At 39.6% G+C, this 16,485-nt stretch overlaps 1 protein-coding gene and 1 long non-coding RNA gene across 2 annotated transcripts in view; both read left to right on the top strand.

Annotated features, from left to right (window-relative positions):
- The window catches only part of EIF5B (eukaryotic translation initiation factor 5B), a 39,901-nt gene that overhangs the window by 1,119 nt on the left and 22,297 nt on the right, over window positions 1-16,485 (top strand). The window contains exons 2-5 of the mRNA XM_051633008.1: window positions 14,495-14,620; window positions 14,703-14,787; window positions 15,162-15,804; window positions 16,237-16,457. Of these exons, the coding sequence (XP_051488968.1) occupies window positions 14,495-14,620; window positions 14,703-14,787; window positions 15,162-15,804; window positions 16,237-16,457 (1,075 nt within the window). The remainder of the gene's footprint in view (window positions 1-14,494; window positions 14,621-14,702; window positions 14,788-15,161; window positions 15,805-16,236; window positions 16,458-16,485) is intronic.
- LOC127390925 (uncharacterized) lies at window positions 328-1,334 on the top strand. The gene is made up of 2 exons (XR_007890975.1): window positions 328-524; window positions 878-1,334. It is a non-coding gene; the product is annotated as an uncharacterized LOC127390925 (long non-coding RNA).

Raw genomic sequence — 16,485 nt, 5'->3', positions numbered from 1 at the left:
TCTCGGGGAGGGTGTCCGGGAGCGGGCGGCGGCCGGGTGCTGCTGGTTGTACGCGCCGGCCTGGGCTGTCAGCGGAAAATAGCTTCTTGGTTCCGTTGTGGCGACTGAAGTGGGCTTGGTTGTGTGGGGTTTGTTGTTGTTGTTCTTGTTAATGGGATACAGTGCTATATATCGTGCTGTGACTTAGTGATTTGTGCACATTTTAATAAACGCGGATGTTAGATATTTTAGTGGTTGCAGGGTAAGAGGATCCCTTCTGTGGTTATGTGGTTATCATCTTGGAGTCTGTCCTGTCAGTGAAGGCTTTTTTTTTTTTTTTTTTTGGTAAGAGATTCTTAGAACGGTGGTTATATTAACCATATGGAACAGTGACTGATCACTGTTGTGACGACCTGTGCTGCCAGGAGAGAACACGTTGTTACTTGTCTCAATGAAATAATAAACACAAAGACAAATTCCATTTGGAGAGTGCTCTTATTCGTTCATACGGGCAAGGAATTAAATGAAAACTGGTGTCATAAAAGGTGTGTGAACTAGAAACAGTGCAACTTGTTTCCCTTAACTAGACTGCTCATTTTGTGTATCCTTTTTGAGTGATTACATGTTTCTTTTATTAAAGTGCTTCCTATGGTGACTATTTCACAAAATATTATATCCTCCATAAGCATTTTTTACTGCCTACATGTGTATTGCATTAAGATGTTGATTTTAGTGAGGTAGGGCTGTTACCTTTTGTGGGGTTAGGATGTAAACTGTTTCTCTGCTAATTTTTGTGTATTGAGTATTTGTCTGACTGTTTCCTTATATCTTTTGCCATACTGTGTGTGCTGCTTTGTGGTATCTGTTGTTAGCTTGTTTCACTGACTGTATTTCACAGGTATATCTTGGAGCAGCCCTGGCAAGAAGATGAGTCAAGTGTGATTTGAGAAAGAAGGATGAGTTGGATTTTTGGGCACTAAAGGAGAGAAGTCCCAGTGCTTGTCTTTGTACCTGGTGGCACAGATGCGAGGATCATGCAGAAGCCTCTGGATACTGAAGCATCACTGTTTGGGGCCCTTCCAGTGATAGCAGCTGGTGTGGAGGGGAAACTTTGAGAGTCTTAGTGCCTGTTGAATACCTTGTTCTCTTGAGTGTCTGTAAATGACTGAGATAGCTCTCAGTTGTTTGCTATGTACAAAATCTTATTTATGTTAAAGAAATGGAAGCATACCTTAAAAGAGGGATGAGGAATTTATTGTTTTAAATCTTAAGGGCCTAATGATTACTAGTCCAGATCTAATCGTTACAGAAAAAGAAAGAGCAGTAATGCAATTAAAATCATTACGCTTATTGTCTCATCGTTTCTCTGAATTCTAAGGTTGGTGATTTCACCCTGGTGGTGCTGAGCTGTTACAGTGAGTTGTCAGCATCAGGTGTCCTTTGCAGGTATGATTGTTCGCGTTGATGGTTTCATCTTCACTCTGAGATGCACCTGAGATCATCTTTATATGCTTGCTCATGTGCCTTTGCTCTTCTTTCGTTTGCAACTCTGTGGAAGACACAATATATTAGGTACTGTTTCTTTCTTGTTTGTTACCCCTAAACCCAGTTTTGTCCAGGTATGCATTTCTCTTAGTCAACCACTAGTGAGTTGTGGGGTGTCCAGTGCTGAGTTGTGCTCAGGCCATCTCTGTTTATCCTGTGTGTGCAGTCCTCTGCTGCACCCTATCTTCACTTCTCAAGGCCTCTGCTGCCATCCCAGGCTTATATTTCTTGCCATCATTGTTGTAGGGTTGTGAATATCTCATTCTATACAGGGCAACTGCTTGTTGCTTCTATTGGTATGAAACTGTGGTTACGGCACGCCTGGGTAAATGAAAGTATAGCCAACTAGGTGTAGGTAACCTGGTCAGTGAGAGAAATTGCTGTCTCCAACTTTTACTTCATTTAGATGTGAGAGGTCAAGAAAAGTTCAGCCAAGGTAAGTCAGTCAGGTTTTAGTCCCAAGGCCTTGCAAATGCAGTGCAGAGCTTATGGCTTGCTACCCACAGTGCCAGTACTGCCCTGTTACAGGGCTACATGATTGTGTGGCAATGGGAGGGATGATGTGGAATAAGAATTCAAATGGATATGTTTGAGAAGGGGAGCAGGACAGTTAGACTGGGTGTATTTTGTACTTAGGACATTTGAAGGAATGAGAGCGAGGATGGCCCTGAAATGTCAATTACGATCTGGAATAGGCTCTGTCTGAAGAGAGAACCCCATCATCTGGTGGTGTTGCTTCTCCTGATACTGCCATGAATGTCAGGTTTCCTTGAGGAAGAGACTGTATCACATATCTGTGTCTTTATTTCGAAGCTGGACTTCAGAATCCCCCCATCAGTCTCCCTTCCATTTCCAGTAGAGTGAGAGAGGGTTTGCATCGTGGAAATAAAGGCTTCTGGTCAGTTTTGTCTCCCACATGTTCAATTCTGTGCTATTCAAAGCTATTTGTTTCCCGCTTCTTTTCCTCTTTCTTTCCCCAACAACTGTGTTACAGATACAATCCCTTGCATCCCTTTTGTTTGCCTCTCCCAAAGCATGCTGCAGCTCAAGAGCATAACTGGCAGTCCATGTGGGAAAATGCAGGTGGTATGTCTGTTGTGATTATTGGTTTGAGAATTAATGTGAGAGGAAGGAGATTTTCTGCTTGTCTTCTACATACTGAGGCAAGTTACAGAAGTCATCTTTACGCTGCTTTTCTCCCCTTGCTCTCATAGATTTGATTTCTGTTAGGTAGTTTTCCCCTCTTTTGTTTCTGCTGAGGATAGTAGAGGTAGTACTGGTAAGTACTGATATATGTCCAGAAAGTGTGCTGGTAAATGAGGGTGAGGATGGTTTTTGTCATGGGAAGAGAGCTTAAGTACACAGGATTAAGACCACGAGTGAGATGGTATCAGTGGTGAGCAGGGAAAGAATGGGAGTGCAGGACCAAAGCCTGTTTTGAATAAAGATTACTATCAGAACAAATATAGCTACAAATCTGTTTCTACTATACCAGCATCTCTGTTATATTCCTTTGGGACTCTTATTATTGACTCTGGCCACTCAACTGGTGTGCATCTGTCCATGAAGAACCTATTTATCTACTATGGTCAGATACACGTTTGTAGGAGAAGCTCCCTGTGGTGTGTTAGAGAGGTGTTACATAAAAGTAGAGTGTGTCTTGGGTCATATATAATTCCTAAACTGTATGGAAGTTGCTTTAATTGTTTCTTCTCTGGAATTTTTATGGTTGTGTTTATCACTCGTTTTCAAACTTCGTAGCAGACTATTCCATAGAAACATAAGGTACCTGATTTTCCAGGCTTTCGTAATGGAAGAGTGGGTATTCTGATGTGTCGTCTAGCTCCTTTAGGGAGTGATGTGTCATGCTTTGGCTCTTGGATAGAGCTGTAATGGCAGAAGGTGTGTCAAAGTTCTCCTCTGCTGTCTTTGTGAATTAAAAAAAAAAAATCCTATTCTAATTAAGGCAAGAAAGGCTGTTGTAAAATGTGCTTTGAATCCAAGCCTCAAACTGCTGCTGTAGATTTCTAAGTACATGTGCTATATGCTGTATGTTACAGGTTATTTTCTGCCTGAAATACAGATCTTTCCCCTTGATGGTATTAGCTTTTCATGTGTTTTTTTCCTATTCTCCCAGCTTTAAGTCATCCCCATAGTTTTCCCAGTAGGTCTACTTTAGGTGTGTTTGTTTTTGTGCCCTTCACCTGCAAATGGGTGCCTAGGCATACCACTCTGATAATTCCTGCCTATTGCTTCAGAAGTTACAGGTGCCAGCTGTGATTCTGCAGCCAAGAGTGAGCACTGCTGCTAAAATAAGACTTAGACTGCTGTTGCTGATGCTGTATGTTGCTTTCTCCAAATTAAATTCCTGGCATTGTTTGCTGGTCATTCGATTTGACTCTGTGTTAAGCACAATCTTCTGGGTGTTGTGTAGGAAAGTCCTGTGAAGGCTAGAAAGCCTACAAACACCTGTAGTTTAGAAACATTCTGTACACCAGAAAATTGGCAGTAACTGTCTCTATCTGCTTCTCAAAAATATTTTTGCAAGCAAAGCTTTCTAGACCTCTGTCAAGGAGAACAGTTGATAAACCATTGAAATCCTTGTTTTGCAAATGTCATCTGAAAGATGCCAGGATTTTGTACTGAAAGATGGAGTAAAAGAATGCAAAATAATTTCCCCATTACAGAAATGTATTGGTCTGTTTTATACAAATGTATATTTCTGTTCCTCCAAAACCTGCAGGTTTTAGCACAGGCCTTTCGTATTTATAAGAAAACTATTTTAATGCATTTTTTTGGTCAGGAAAGCATCATTGTAAAAAGACTAAGTATCTTCAAATATTCACAGTAATGGCAAGATAAACCAAAAAGCACTACAGTACCCTAAGTGGATTGTTAGAAGCAGCTTTACTTGTTGCAATCTTGATTCTCTTCATCTGTTACATACCTGAAGGAATCTAAACCTTATGTATAACTACTGCTTATGAAAATACTACATTACAAACCAGGAGGAGTTGCAGAAGCTCAGTTCTCGAAGATCTCTGGAAAGCCTAACTCAGAATAGAAACATTTACAGTAAGTTAAACTTTACTGTTGATGCTCATAATATCAAGCCAGACAAGCTCACAGCTCTACATACCTTTGCTGGCTTTAACTGCATTAGTACTGTCATGTTTTTCTGACTCCAGGCTCATGTGCACAGCTGTGTATTTGTTCTGTGCTTTTCATCACTTAAAAGCTGCGTAGGAGTCAAGGTTACAGTTCTGGACAAAATCCCCAGTTTAGTAACTTCTAGTGCTTGCATAATATTCTTTTTCCTACTCTCTCCACACAAATAGTCCCTGAGACTTGCAGAGGAAACAATATTTCTGCAGACAAATTGTGTGCACATAATTAATTCAGTAATCAAGTTTGGTTTGCTAAAAAAGTACAGTGCAGTCTGGTAGGTGTTCTGGTCTGAAAGCAGTTGGTGCCTTAACAGAAAATGTGTGTTTTGATGCTCCTGGTGTTGGCTGCACTAAGGACTTATTCTTCCTGTATACAATTATTTATTTTTTTCTTTTATGATAGTGGAGATTTTGGATGCGAGTCTGCTGTCTTAACACTGAAATATGTTTCTTTAGATACATGCTGTTAAGTGAGGTATTGGTTTTGATTATAGTTATTGTAGGTGGCCATTCTTTGCTCTTCAGAATTATAGGCAATCTAAAGTGTGTTTCACGAATAGTATTGGTATGAATGGTAAATGGCATTTTTGTGATGTGATGTTATGCAATGAGAAGTACATAGGATGTTGAAGTTGTAAAACACTGGGCTTGGAGGTGATTTCTGTAATATTTTTACTTTTTCTAAACAAACAAAACCCAAAAGAGCTAGCTCAGGGAAGACCAAATGCTAGTTTAGTGTTTTATATCCCATGCTTTTAGTCAGCTTGTTCTCTTGGGACATGAGCACTTAAACTGAACCATCAAGAACTGCTTTCTTCCAGTGCTCTGTTTTGCCAACTACTAGCCACAACAGAAGCTTTTTATCTTGAAGCTTTGATATATTGTTTTTTTTAAATAGAATTTTAAGTTGTGGTGAGCCTTTTATTTTTAATCTGGGTATATAAAGCAGACTGTTTTTTCTAGAATCTGTTTGGGTTAAGAGTTATATTTTCCATGTCTTTTTGGGAAGGTTTTGCTTAGCTGTTACTCTACTCTTCTTTTTCCCCAGACAAACTTGAAAGAGAAGACTTGACTCTTTAATATTAAAAATGGAGTAATTGTCTCGGGAGCCTAAATGAAAAGCAATTACCCTTTCAGTCAAATTTTACTTCCTTGCTGTCTCATGTAATTAGGTAGCTTCACCAGCTTCTTTCATCTTACTAGGGAAAAATAGCTAAGGTGTAGTTTCACATCATACTTAATTCAGTTGAGCTGTCAGTCATCTCAGATCTTGTGGTCTTACTGTCTGGCTGCCCACTGTTAACTGCTTCCATTGCATTGTATCCAACGCTTATGTGTCCACCGTACAATGCAGGTGTGTGATTTGATCTGCTGCCAAAATGTTTTGTGCACAGACTTGTGGCCCCAGGATTGCCTGAGCTGATGAAAGGGGGAAGGGTGGCTGGGAATGGGGAACAAGCCACTTCTTCCCTCTCCTGCTTCATAGTTTGAGAGAAAGGGGAGTGTGGCCTTTTTTCTGGGGCTATGATTTTTTTGGTTGTTGGTTTGTTAAGCACTGTCAGCTACAGTGGTGGGTTGCATAGCATATTCACATGGGCACTCCTTCATGTCTTGGGCTGAGAAAGGAGTGCAGTTCATTCTTTCCTGAATTTCAGATTGTCTCAGGCATATGTAATTTAAATGTTTTCAGCAGAAAAAGCAAGGTCGCTGCTTCTAATTTAAAAGAAGTTTGTAGCATTCTCGTTTTTCAATAGGTAGGAATGAGAAAAAGGCCGTGGCTTTGTTTTCCTGTTTTGAATAGCCTTGCTGAGCTAGCAGATGCTTGCGTTTTCAGTGTCATAATCCACTTACAGCACAAGTTGGGGGTGTGTGGTTTTGCACAATTAAATAATTACTTCCAAAGTGGGTTATATTTGTAGCATTTTAAACCAGCTGCTCTAAAAGAACATTTTTGGAAGAGAGAATGCCAGTTTATCTTAATACTTACAAGTAAATACAACTGCAGAGAAGCCATTCGGCATTGGTAACTTGCTAATTTTGGATAAGTTTGTATTTAGAAGTGCATTCTTATTACTGGGCTTACAACCCACTCATACAGAGGATGGGCAAGGTGCTCTAGGGGAGTAATGGTAAAGAACTGTCTACAAGTATTAGTTTTACTTGGTCTAAAATTATTACAAACCCAAACACATGGCAAAAGATAGGTCAGCTTATTTTCAGTCTTTTTTTTTGAAGTTCAAGGGCAAAAGAAAATGTCTTAATGACAATGATGTTCCTTTGAAGGTGGTTAGAAAGAGCTGGTGTCATGTAGATGATGAAATATCTCCAAAGTTGCCTCAGCAAAAAAATGAGCCTCCTGATTATGCAGGAATGTGGGCAGTGAGTTCACACAGTAGTGATGCAACTGCCTTTCTGTGTCGACTTACTGACTCTTCTGCCCCATGTACGAGTGGTTTTTTGTCTGTTTTTAATTGTACTGTGTTTTGTGACATTTGAACTCAATCTTTATGAGTACAGCTTAAGCTCAATCCTAAACAAAATATTTTTACTGTAACTTGACTTAGCTTGTTATCTCAGCTGTAAGATGAAGGCAAGCTTTAGTAATCGTATTTGTGTCGCAGTGCAGTGGATCAAAAAGTACTTGTAATCTTTGAGTCTGCATGTACCCTTTAGTTCTAGTTTCAGCAGGAGAGTGTTACCCTGTTGACTTTGTTTGCAAAGCAGGAAGTTGGATTTCCAGTAGTGAAGCTGAATTCTTCTATTTAATTTCTGCTGTTTCATTTAACTAATTTCAATAGAGTCAACTTGATATAAATGAGGGCAGCTCAGCTCCTTTGTATACTGCTAATTAATCCCATTGCTCCACTCTTTCAGTTCATGTATGGATTAATAGTTTCCTTTGCTCTTTATCTTACTGCTGCCTCTTCAGGATGCCATCTCTGTCACACACAGATGCACAGTACCTATTTATTATAAAGTTTAACTCTGTGTTTGGGGAGGTGTATTGTAGGGTCTATAATAAGTATACTCAGAGTCATAATTGTGTGTGGTCTTAGGAAAGAGCATGAGGAGAACATGCATGTTTGCTAGTGGTCTTGCTGATATGCCTGACTGTTATCCGAGAGTATCTGTGAAATGCTGTTGGTGTCAGTTGGCTTGCAAGGCTGTCCTTCACCAGAACCTGCATGGAAAGTTGGAGGAGCTTGTTTGCAAGGAAGGGCAGTTACACGTGACAACTGCAAAAGTTCACTGAGCAAAGAAAAATGCTAAAAGTCTATTGACTCTTAATTCAGTAGCTGTAGTCCTGTTTTCACTACATTTGGTCTTGTTTTCTGGGGCAATGCCCAGGAAGTCTTTAAAGTTTCTATGGCTAGATGTTTGTTATGGAGTTTATATTGCATGCAGTATCTGTCCTTAGTATGGAAGCTTCACACTAAGAAAATCTCTACTGATTAATATATTCACAGTATCACAGTGTCATTCTGCTTGGAAAAGACCTTCAAGATCATAGAGTCCAACCACTACCCTAACTCTGCGGCATCCACCACTAAACCTTGTCCCCTGCTGGCACATCTGTTGTCTTAGATGTGTCCAGGGATGGTGGCTCAACCACCTCCTCAGCCTGGATCACCCAGTCCAGCCCCCACCCCAGAACAGGACAAAGTTCACAGCATGTCCCTGAGGGTGTTGTCCGAATGTTTCTTTCATATTGTCAGGTTCTGTGCCATTAGTGCTTCCCTGGGGAGCCTGTTCCACTGCTCCACCACCCTCTGGGTGAAGAATCTCTTCCTAATATCCAACCTAAACCTCCCTCTGCACATCTTCCTACCATTCCCTTAGGTCCTATCATTGGTCACCAGAGAGAAGAGGTCAGCACCTATTCCCTCTCCTTCCCTAATGAGGAAGCAGTAGCTGCGATGAGGTCTCCCCTCAGTCTCCTCCAGGCTGAACTGTGCTGTACTTGGGAGTAGTTTGTTAACCTTCCCCGTAAGAGGGAAGTGCTAGATAATTAAAATGTACTTGTAACTGTTGTGAAATACTTTGTTAGGAACTGTGATGGTTTTTATCTTATTCCAAAATTGTAAGTTTGAAGCATGACAGCTTCTGGTGAGATGTACCCCAATTAACACCTATAAGTATCCTAGACTGCAAAAAGAAATGGTAAAACTTGCATCTTGCTAATTGCACCCAAGTGTTAGAAACTATGAAACTTGGGATTTTAAGTGTTTAAGCAAAATGGCAGAGCATACCTATAAAAGACTAAAGCAAATCATAGGATGTGGAAACTAGGATTAATAAGCTTGAACATGTGTAAATCAAAGCTTGTTTTAGAGTGAACTCTGTCCTCGTGATGGCTTCCACAGTGAATTTCTAGGTTCTGGCTCTTGCAGGCCATTGCATCAGAAAAATATCTTGTTCCAAAATGCCTCCCGACCTCCCTCCAAAAACAAAAACAAACAACAAAAAAACAAAAGCCCAACACCTTAGTAATTTTTCAGCAGATGCTATGTAATGTGGAAGGGGTTTGGTTTTTTCTTTACTGAGGTTCTATTCTTCAGTATTGTTTCTTCACTGTAGTAGCAAGAGAAACACCGATGTTTTTTCTACAGGCTGTGCATCTGTCAGTCAGAGGATTTTTCCACTTTTCTGACTCAATAGCTTGCAACTGTGGGATCTTATAAATAGGGGAGCTACTGGCTGTCTTTTTTACATCTGACTGAGCAAGGGTAGGTGACAGCTCTTAATTATTTCTGAACTCTGCTTTAATCTTCATACTGAAAGCATTTCACGCTTTCTCTTATACACAGGATTTGGGATTCTGGCTTTATTTGTCACTGGTTTTGCTTAACATGTAGTACAAGTAGCTTAAGTTGTGTTTTGGAGCCTCGCTTTCTGTTACTGGCCTGATTTGATGCTTTGATTGCATGAGAGATGATGTTGAATTTCCTTTGTTGCCCATGCCTGTCTTAGAAATCTCCAAACACTTACTTGGGATGATCTGGGCATATTTGAACCTGGTTTGGTATAGACTGGTGTGCTAGCACAGTATTTAGCTAGTGACCTAGTGCATACTTGGGCATCTGGTCATAAGTGGCTTTCCCTATGTAATGAAGATTTTCAGTAGTCTATGCAGACAACTTGTACTTGAACCCTTTTGAGCAACAAGTTATGTTTTAATCTCATTTCTAGGGCAGTAGGGTCAATATTTTTCAGTATGAAGTGTGTGTGTGATCCTGCTTAGATGGCAGAAGGGAATGAAATTGCATAGGGGAACCATAGAGCGCTTTTTAAAAAATCAGTCATATAAAGATAATTTTCCTTGGTATCTGAAATACGGTTATCTGCATACTTTTTATTCATTGCTTCCATTTCCTCTGATTAGCCTGACTGCTGTGTCTTCTCCCACAGTTTTGCCCTGTATTAGGCACAGACCTCCACTGAGGAATGTCTACAGCCTTTAGTGTTTTGAAAATGGCTTTTTTAGGTTTGAGTGAAGAACACACACTTAACTTTTGCTGTAGTTTACTGCATTGAAATGCTGTTTTAGCAAAATTGGAACACTTTTCATATCTGGCAGCAAAAGTAGAGTAAAAGTATATGAATAAGAAAAGTGACTTGGGCTTCACTTCTGAAACTGAGACAAAAGAAAATCAGTGAAATAACTTCTCGGCAGTGCAGTAGCACCTTGTTTTCAGTTTTACACTTTCCAGACCTCCTTGAGCTGCTTGAGCAGGGGAAACATGGGGTTACCTTGGTATGCAAACCTGATGAACCGCAAGTCTCCTTTGCATTCAAAGCATCATGAGCTTGAATGACCTAAGGTGGTGAGGCTCTGAAGTCTCTATATGAAGTCTTCATGTGAAAGCACTGAGTTCAGAATTGAGAACTGTTTGAGCATACTGGTGCTTTCAGGTTCTTATATCAGGCACTCTTTAGGTTTCTAAAATGTTTTTGGTGACTGATTTAAAAAGTTCAGAGGAAAAAATTTTCCTAGGTGTCTCTTTGAATACTGATAGGAAAGAAGCTCTCCAAGTGCACTGGGTTCCTTATGACATAAGAGTCTTCCAGGAAGAGAGTGGGGGTGCCTTCTCAATCTTCTTTTCAACTTTCTTCTATTATGAAATCCTAGTGGAATATGATTAGAGTTTCAAAAGGTAAGGAAATTCAAGGTCAGTATGGGAATAAACTTTTAGTAATGGAAGCCAATATTTTAATTCCTTGGCTTTCCTATAATATTCTTTCTTTACAGTTCTTGAGAAGAATTATAACTGTATGTATTGCTGTATATATAAGTGCACACAGCCTTTATTTTACTTGTTAGTTCATTAAGGCTCAAATGTTTAAAGGCTGCTATGTCACTTAGTAAAAGGAAATGTAGTAGAGAGTATAGATTTCTTGGAAACCATGGGCTGTTAAGCAGTGGAAGCCAAGATTGGAAAGGGCCTCAAACTATATTTCACTATTGTGGCATCTAAGTAGTCTACGTAATTTTTCCTAAAATGTTCTTTTTCATGGGTGTTAAAGCTTAATGTCTGTGAATTAGTTTTTTTCAGTGTTTGATTAGAGGGATTTTTGCACAAAGAAGTTTTATTCTTCAAGGTTCAGTTGACATGAGTTGGTTTAAAAACAAATGAACCCTCAGCCCGTTAAGGTCTGTATCCTAGAAAACAGAAGGTACCCTAAGCATCTTTTTTACTGGTAGCATATAAATGTGATTTGTGTTTGGATGTAACTTTCTGTCAAGTTGCAATCTGAAAAGTCAGCCTTCAGCCTATCCATGTAGAATATAAGCTGTTTAAAGGCTTGGCTCTTCAGTATCTGTACAAACATATATTCAAGATACGTAGGAGTGGAAGCAGTGCAGCCATGGAAGAAGTAGTAATAGAGCTTATATTTGGGTCTCTTCAAACTCTTCCAAGCCTGGATTTGACTCAGTCTTCTTCATTAACTCCTAGAGTAGGAGGAGGTAAGCAAGTGTGCTTAATAGCTGGATATGCTGCAGTTAAAGCAAAAAGAAACATGAGGGCCTGTGTGTGGGCCTAGATGTAATTAGCTTGGTACTCAGGCAGTAAATCTAGGTGAAGAGATGATTGTTGACATTTTTATTTCAGCCGTCTATGCTTTTCCTGGTGCACAGCCAGTTAAACTGCTTATAAAAACAGCTCTTAAAATTGCTGAAACATCAAGTCAGCTGTTCTTAAGTTGGAAATGGCCAAAAAGTTTATTCGTTCCTCTTGGGAGAGGTGGGGATTGGTTTAGAAATCTTGCAGTATTAACTACTTTCTTTGAAAAATTTATTACTTACCATGTCAGCATGTAAGAAGCACTACTAGGTATATTTAAGGCATGTTTTTTATCTCTTGACTAAAAGTATCTCTGGTAATAAAGATACTGTACAGTGAAGTGCTTAATTGTGCTGCTTTCTTTTTGGTTTGTTCAGATTGTATAGAAGAAAAATTAAGATCTTAAAATACAAAAAATCAATCTTGGCATTCAAAAAAAAAGGAAGTGTATTATTACTTGCTTGTACTGTAGTTACTCAACACTGTCTATATTTGACATGCTTATGCCCAATATTTGGGACAAAACAGCATCACCGTTTGACTCAGGTTCGACAACGACACTCTCGATCCCCTCCCCCTCCCACCCAGGTGGGGAAGGAGAGAGAGAAAAAGAGAGAGACTTGGCTGGATTGAAAACTAAACTACACAGCTTTAATTAAACACTAATGATACAAGAAAATGTATACAATTATGTACAAATATGTTCAGGTATGAGTAAAAGCCTCTCACCTCTCCCCACCCCCAGCAACTCCCACAGCACTCCCCTCAGCTGGAACAGTCCCGGATAATCCTGGAGCTGCCAGGGAGAGAGCAGAGTTACAAGGGTCAGGAGAGCTTGAGCCTGGGGGTCAACGGTGATGGATGGACGGAGTCCTCCTCGGATGCTGGCCAAGGGTGGAAGACGGGAAGAAGAAGCAGGAAGAAAGTTGTCTTCTGTGATCTCTGACCTTCCTCTGAGCTTACGTAGATATATGGAATGGAATATCTCTGGCCAGTTTTGCTGGCTGTCTAACTCAGCCTCCTACTGGGGGGTCATAGATCTCCCCGTAGTGTCTGAGCTGGCAGAGCAAAGATGTGACCTTGAAGACCCAGCAGTTAGGAAAACATTCCACTCTTACCAGTCTCAGTTGGAACACTCTGCTACTAGTTAAAAGAAAGCTTACTGAAGGAAAAAAAAATAGTAAATGGAAAATTGATTTAATCCTGGCTCAAACCAGGACAAATGGGTTTCAGCATTCACTTAAACTTGTAAAATTATTCTCTCAGCCCTCTCCTTTTGCAAAGGGAAGTACAGTTTAGACTTACTGAATTTCAGTCTTTAAAGGCATAATGAAGTACTCAGTTTTCTTTACTAGTATTCAGCTTCTGGGTTTCCAAATTGGCTGAAGCTCTGGTAGGTTAGACCTGACTGATCTCTTAGAGGTCTCAAATTTGGAAGAAATTTATTTCCCTTGTTTTCTGGATATAGATTCAGGTACTTGGTGGGTCAGCCTTTGGCTAATTTATCCTAAGTGGGTGGTAATAATTGAGAAAGTGAAATTGTGAAACAAAAAACAGTTTTCTGCCCACATATTATGAGGGAGTTAGATGAGGTGTTAGTAGTAGCATATTGATTAAATGGGTTTTGATACTGCAAGCTGTGATCGAAGTAGCATCCTAGTATTTACTCCTTTAATAGATCAGTTTTGGTTGGAGTACTAATGTTCTAAGTGTGAAGCAGGGAATAGGTAAGTCTCCTTTCTTAAAACTGCAGTGTAAGTGTGATTAGCTGGAAGAACCTCTGGTCACTAGGCTTGGCTCAATTCTTGAGGTTTGAGTCAAGGAAAAAGTGCATCTGCATTACAGTTATTGACAAAGGATAGGAAAAAGCAACTTCTGCTTAGTTTGTAGCAAGAAAAGAAAACCCTTTTGAAAGGGAAACTTGATGTAATGAGATCAAGTGAGGAAGGAAGTATATCTAAGATGCATGGTGAAACTTTTGGCTTTCTCTAGGCCTGGGAGAGATAATACTAAGGCAAGTGGTGGAAATTACTGCTTTCCAACTGCACTGGTATTTTTTGTGATCTGATTTAGAGTCTGGATTGAGGCTAAACTGCATTCCTCTGTGTGACTTCTTTTCTTGAAAGATAAGAATAAAACTTCAGTTTGATGGCAAAACATTGACAACTGTTATTGTAAGTTGGAAGCTGTGAAGAACTTCCACTTATTTGTTAAATAAAAATACAGTGGCTTTTTTTGTTTGCTAGCGGGTGTTTAAATGAGCGGATAAGTACTTCTTGCAACTTAGTAGTCAGGAAATTCTAATAAGATTTCTTATACTTGTACTTCATTCTTACACTTTCATTGTGGCGGCTGCTCTTCTAGTAGTGACACTGTGATTTGAAGGGTGAAAATCTTATCTTTCAAAGGAACAAGGTGAAACAGCCTAGCTGCATTTTTCCAGTAAGTTGTATCAACTCTCACATCTAAACCTTTAAAGTCAGTGTTGCAAGAACTGGACATGTTTTACACTTCCACCTCCCTTCAAGCAGTTGACATGCATGAAGGTTTCTCTGTTTCATCCTGTGTGGTGGAATAAGGTAAAAGTGCATAACGGTTTATTAAATGTTTTTTTTGCCCCTGCATTGCTTTTTGTGATTGATTTTACATTTTGAAGCTTTTGTTTTAAGCAGGTGGCTTCTACTTATGTAAACTTAACGTTTGAACTCTTGATAACCCTGCTTTCCTTTTGCATTTTAGTGCAAAAGATGATATTGATATTGATGCCCTTGCTGCTGAGATAGAAGGTGCAGGAGCTGCAAAGGAGCAAGAGCCTCAGAAATCCAAAGGCAAAAAGAAAAAAGAGAAGAAGAAACAGGACTTTGAGTAAGTTTGGGTCTTTTTATGTCTGTCTTACTTTATTATACAAAAACTCTGTTACTTAAGGACCATAACTTCTCTCTTTTAGTGAAGATGATATCCTGAAGGAACTGGAAGAACTGTCAATAGAGGCACAAGGAGGGAAAGTTGACAGAGAACCTTCTACAGGAAAGGTGAACACTGTTTAATAGGAAACAGTTGCAATATGAAATACTTTTGTCCCAGAAAATTTCTAGTATTGCAGTGTAGTTGAAGATCCTATTTGAAACATGCAGCCAGCATGTACTTTTAGATATACTTGATAATATTTTTGCAGTAGAGTCAATTGTGAAAGATTTTAACAGGAGCCATATCTGCATGCTGGTAATTATTCAAAGCCGATGGGAATAAATTCTGATTGTGAGCTGAGGTGTAGTAAACTCAGCAAGAATAGTTATTGCTTTCAAACTTTGTCTTCAATAAGAGAAGTTTTTCTTGCCATCTGTCAATGCTATTTCTTAGCTCACAATAGCAAGTAATTTTTCATGGCTGATTATTTAATTACCAGGTTGAAAATGACAATGAAGAAAGCTTATCAAAACAAGATAAAAAAAGGAAAGGAAAGAATAAAAAAGCCAATCTGGAAAATGACTATGACAGTGAGGAAGTGGAAGATAAAGACAAAAAATCTAAAAAACCTCAGAAGACAAAACAAGACATGCTTTCTGGCAGTGATGATGATGATAATGAGACACAGCTTAAGAAAAGCAAAGGGAAAACTCAGAAGTCAAACAAAAAGCATGATCTGTCAGAAGAAGATGAAACTAGTGTTAAGAAAAGCAAAGAGCGTGCGGGGACACTGTCGACCGGTGAGAGTGGCGATGAATCAGATGATGTCTCCCAGTCTAGAAAAGGACAAAAGAAAAACCAAAAAACAAAGGCTGCTCCTGCTGCTGAAAGTGGGGACGATGAAGAGGAACCTTCATTCAAAGTAAAAACTGTGGCTCAGAAGAAAGCAGAAAAAAAGGAACGTGAAAGGAAAAAACGTGAGGAAGAAAAAGCCAAACTTAGGAAGCAGAAAGAGAAGGAAGAATTGGAAGGTGGTAAAGAACCAGCAAAGCCAAAGGAAGCTCAGAAAAAATCTGAAGAGAAGGCTTCTCCTGAAGTCATGGCAACCCCTGGGGATAAAGAGACTCCTGCAGGAACAGAGGGTTTGTAACATGGTTTCTAAAACTATAATTTAAACACTAGCTTTTATAAGAAGGCCAGAGAGTTGGCAGACAGATGCTTTGTTGCTTCATTCTGAATTGGGAATATTAGACATTTGGTAGCCTTGTCTGCCTCTTTGTGTTGGCTCACGTGTGGCTGTTTTTCTGGCCTGTTGTTTGTTCAGGTACCTGGGAAAACAAATGCCAGATGGTAAATTCTCGTTGTAAACTTCCTGGTTATTCTGTTACTTTAAGACCTCAGGCCCTAACTTTGTAACTTAACAGAGTTTTATTTTTTCATTGCGAAGTGCCTATATAGTAGCCAGTCAAAATGTTCCTCATTTGGTGTTATTGATCATATTTGAAACATTAATTTTATTTAGAGTATCTTTAAAATGTCAGGGGTCCTTAAATGTATGCCTCTTCTTTCTGTAGCTGATGACAATGAGGGGGACAAAAAGAAAAAAGACAAGAAAAAGAAGAAAGGTGAGAAGGAAGAAAAAGAGAAAGAGAAGAAGAAGGGTCCCAGTAAAGCTACTGTTAAAGCTATGCAAGAAGCCCTGGCTAAAATGAAAGAGGAGGAGGAAAGGGCAAAAAGAGAGGAGGAAGAACGCATAAGACGACTGGAGGAACTAGAGGCGAAGCGCAAGGAGGAGGTACTGCTTATCTTCCTCTGAGGGTAGA

Source organism: Apus apus, chromosome 1, assembly GCF_020740795.1.
Source record: "Apus apus isolate bApuApu2 chromosome 1, bApuApu2.pri.cur, whole genome shotgun sequence".
Classification (NCBI taxonomy): Eukaryota; Metazoa; Chordata; class Aves; order Apodiformes; family Apodidae; genus Apus; species Apus apus.
The sequence above is the reverse complement of the archived record's forward strand: the minus strand, read 5'-3'. Positions and strand labels throughout refer to the sequence as shown.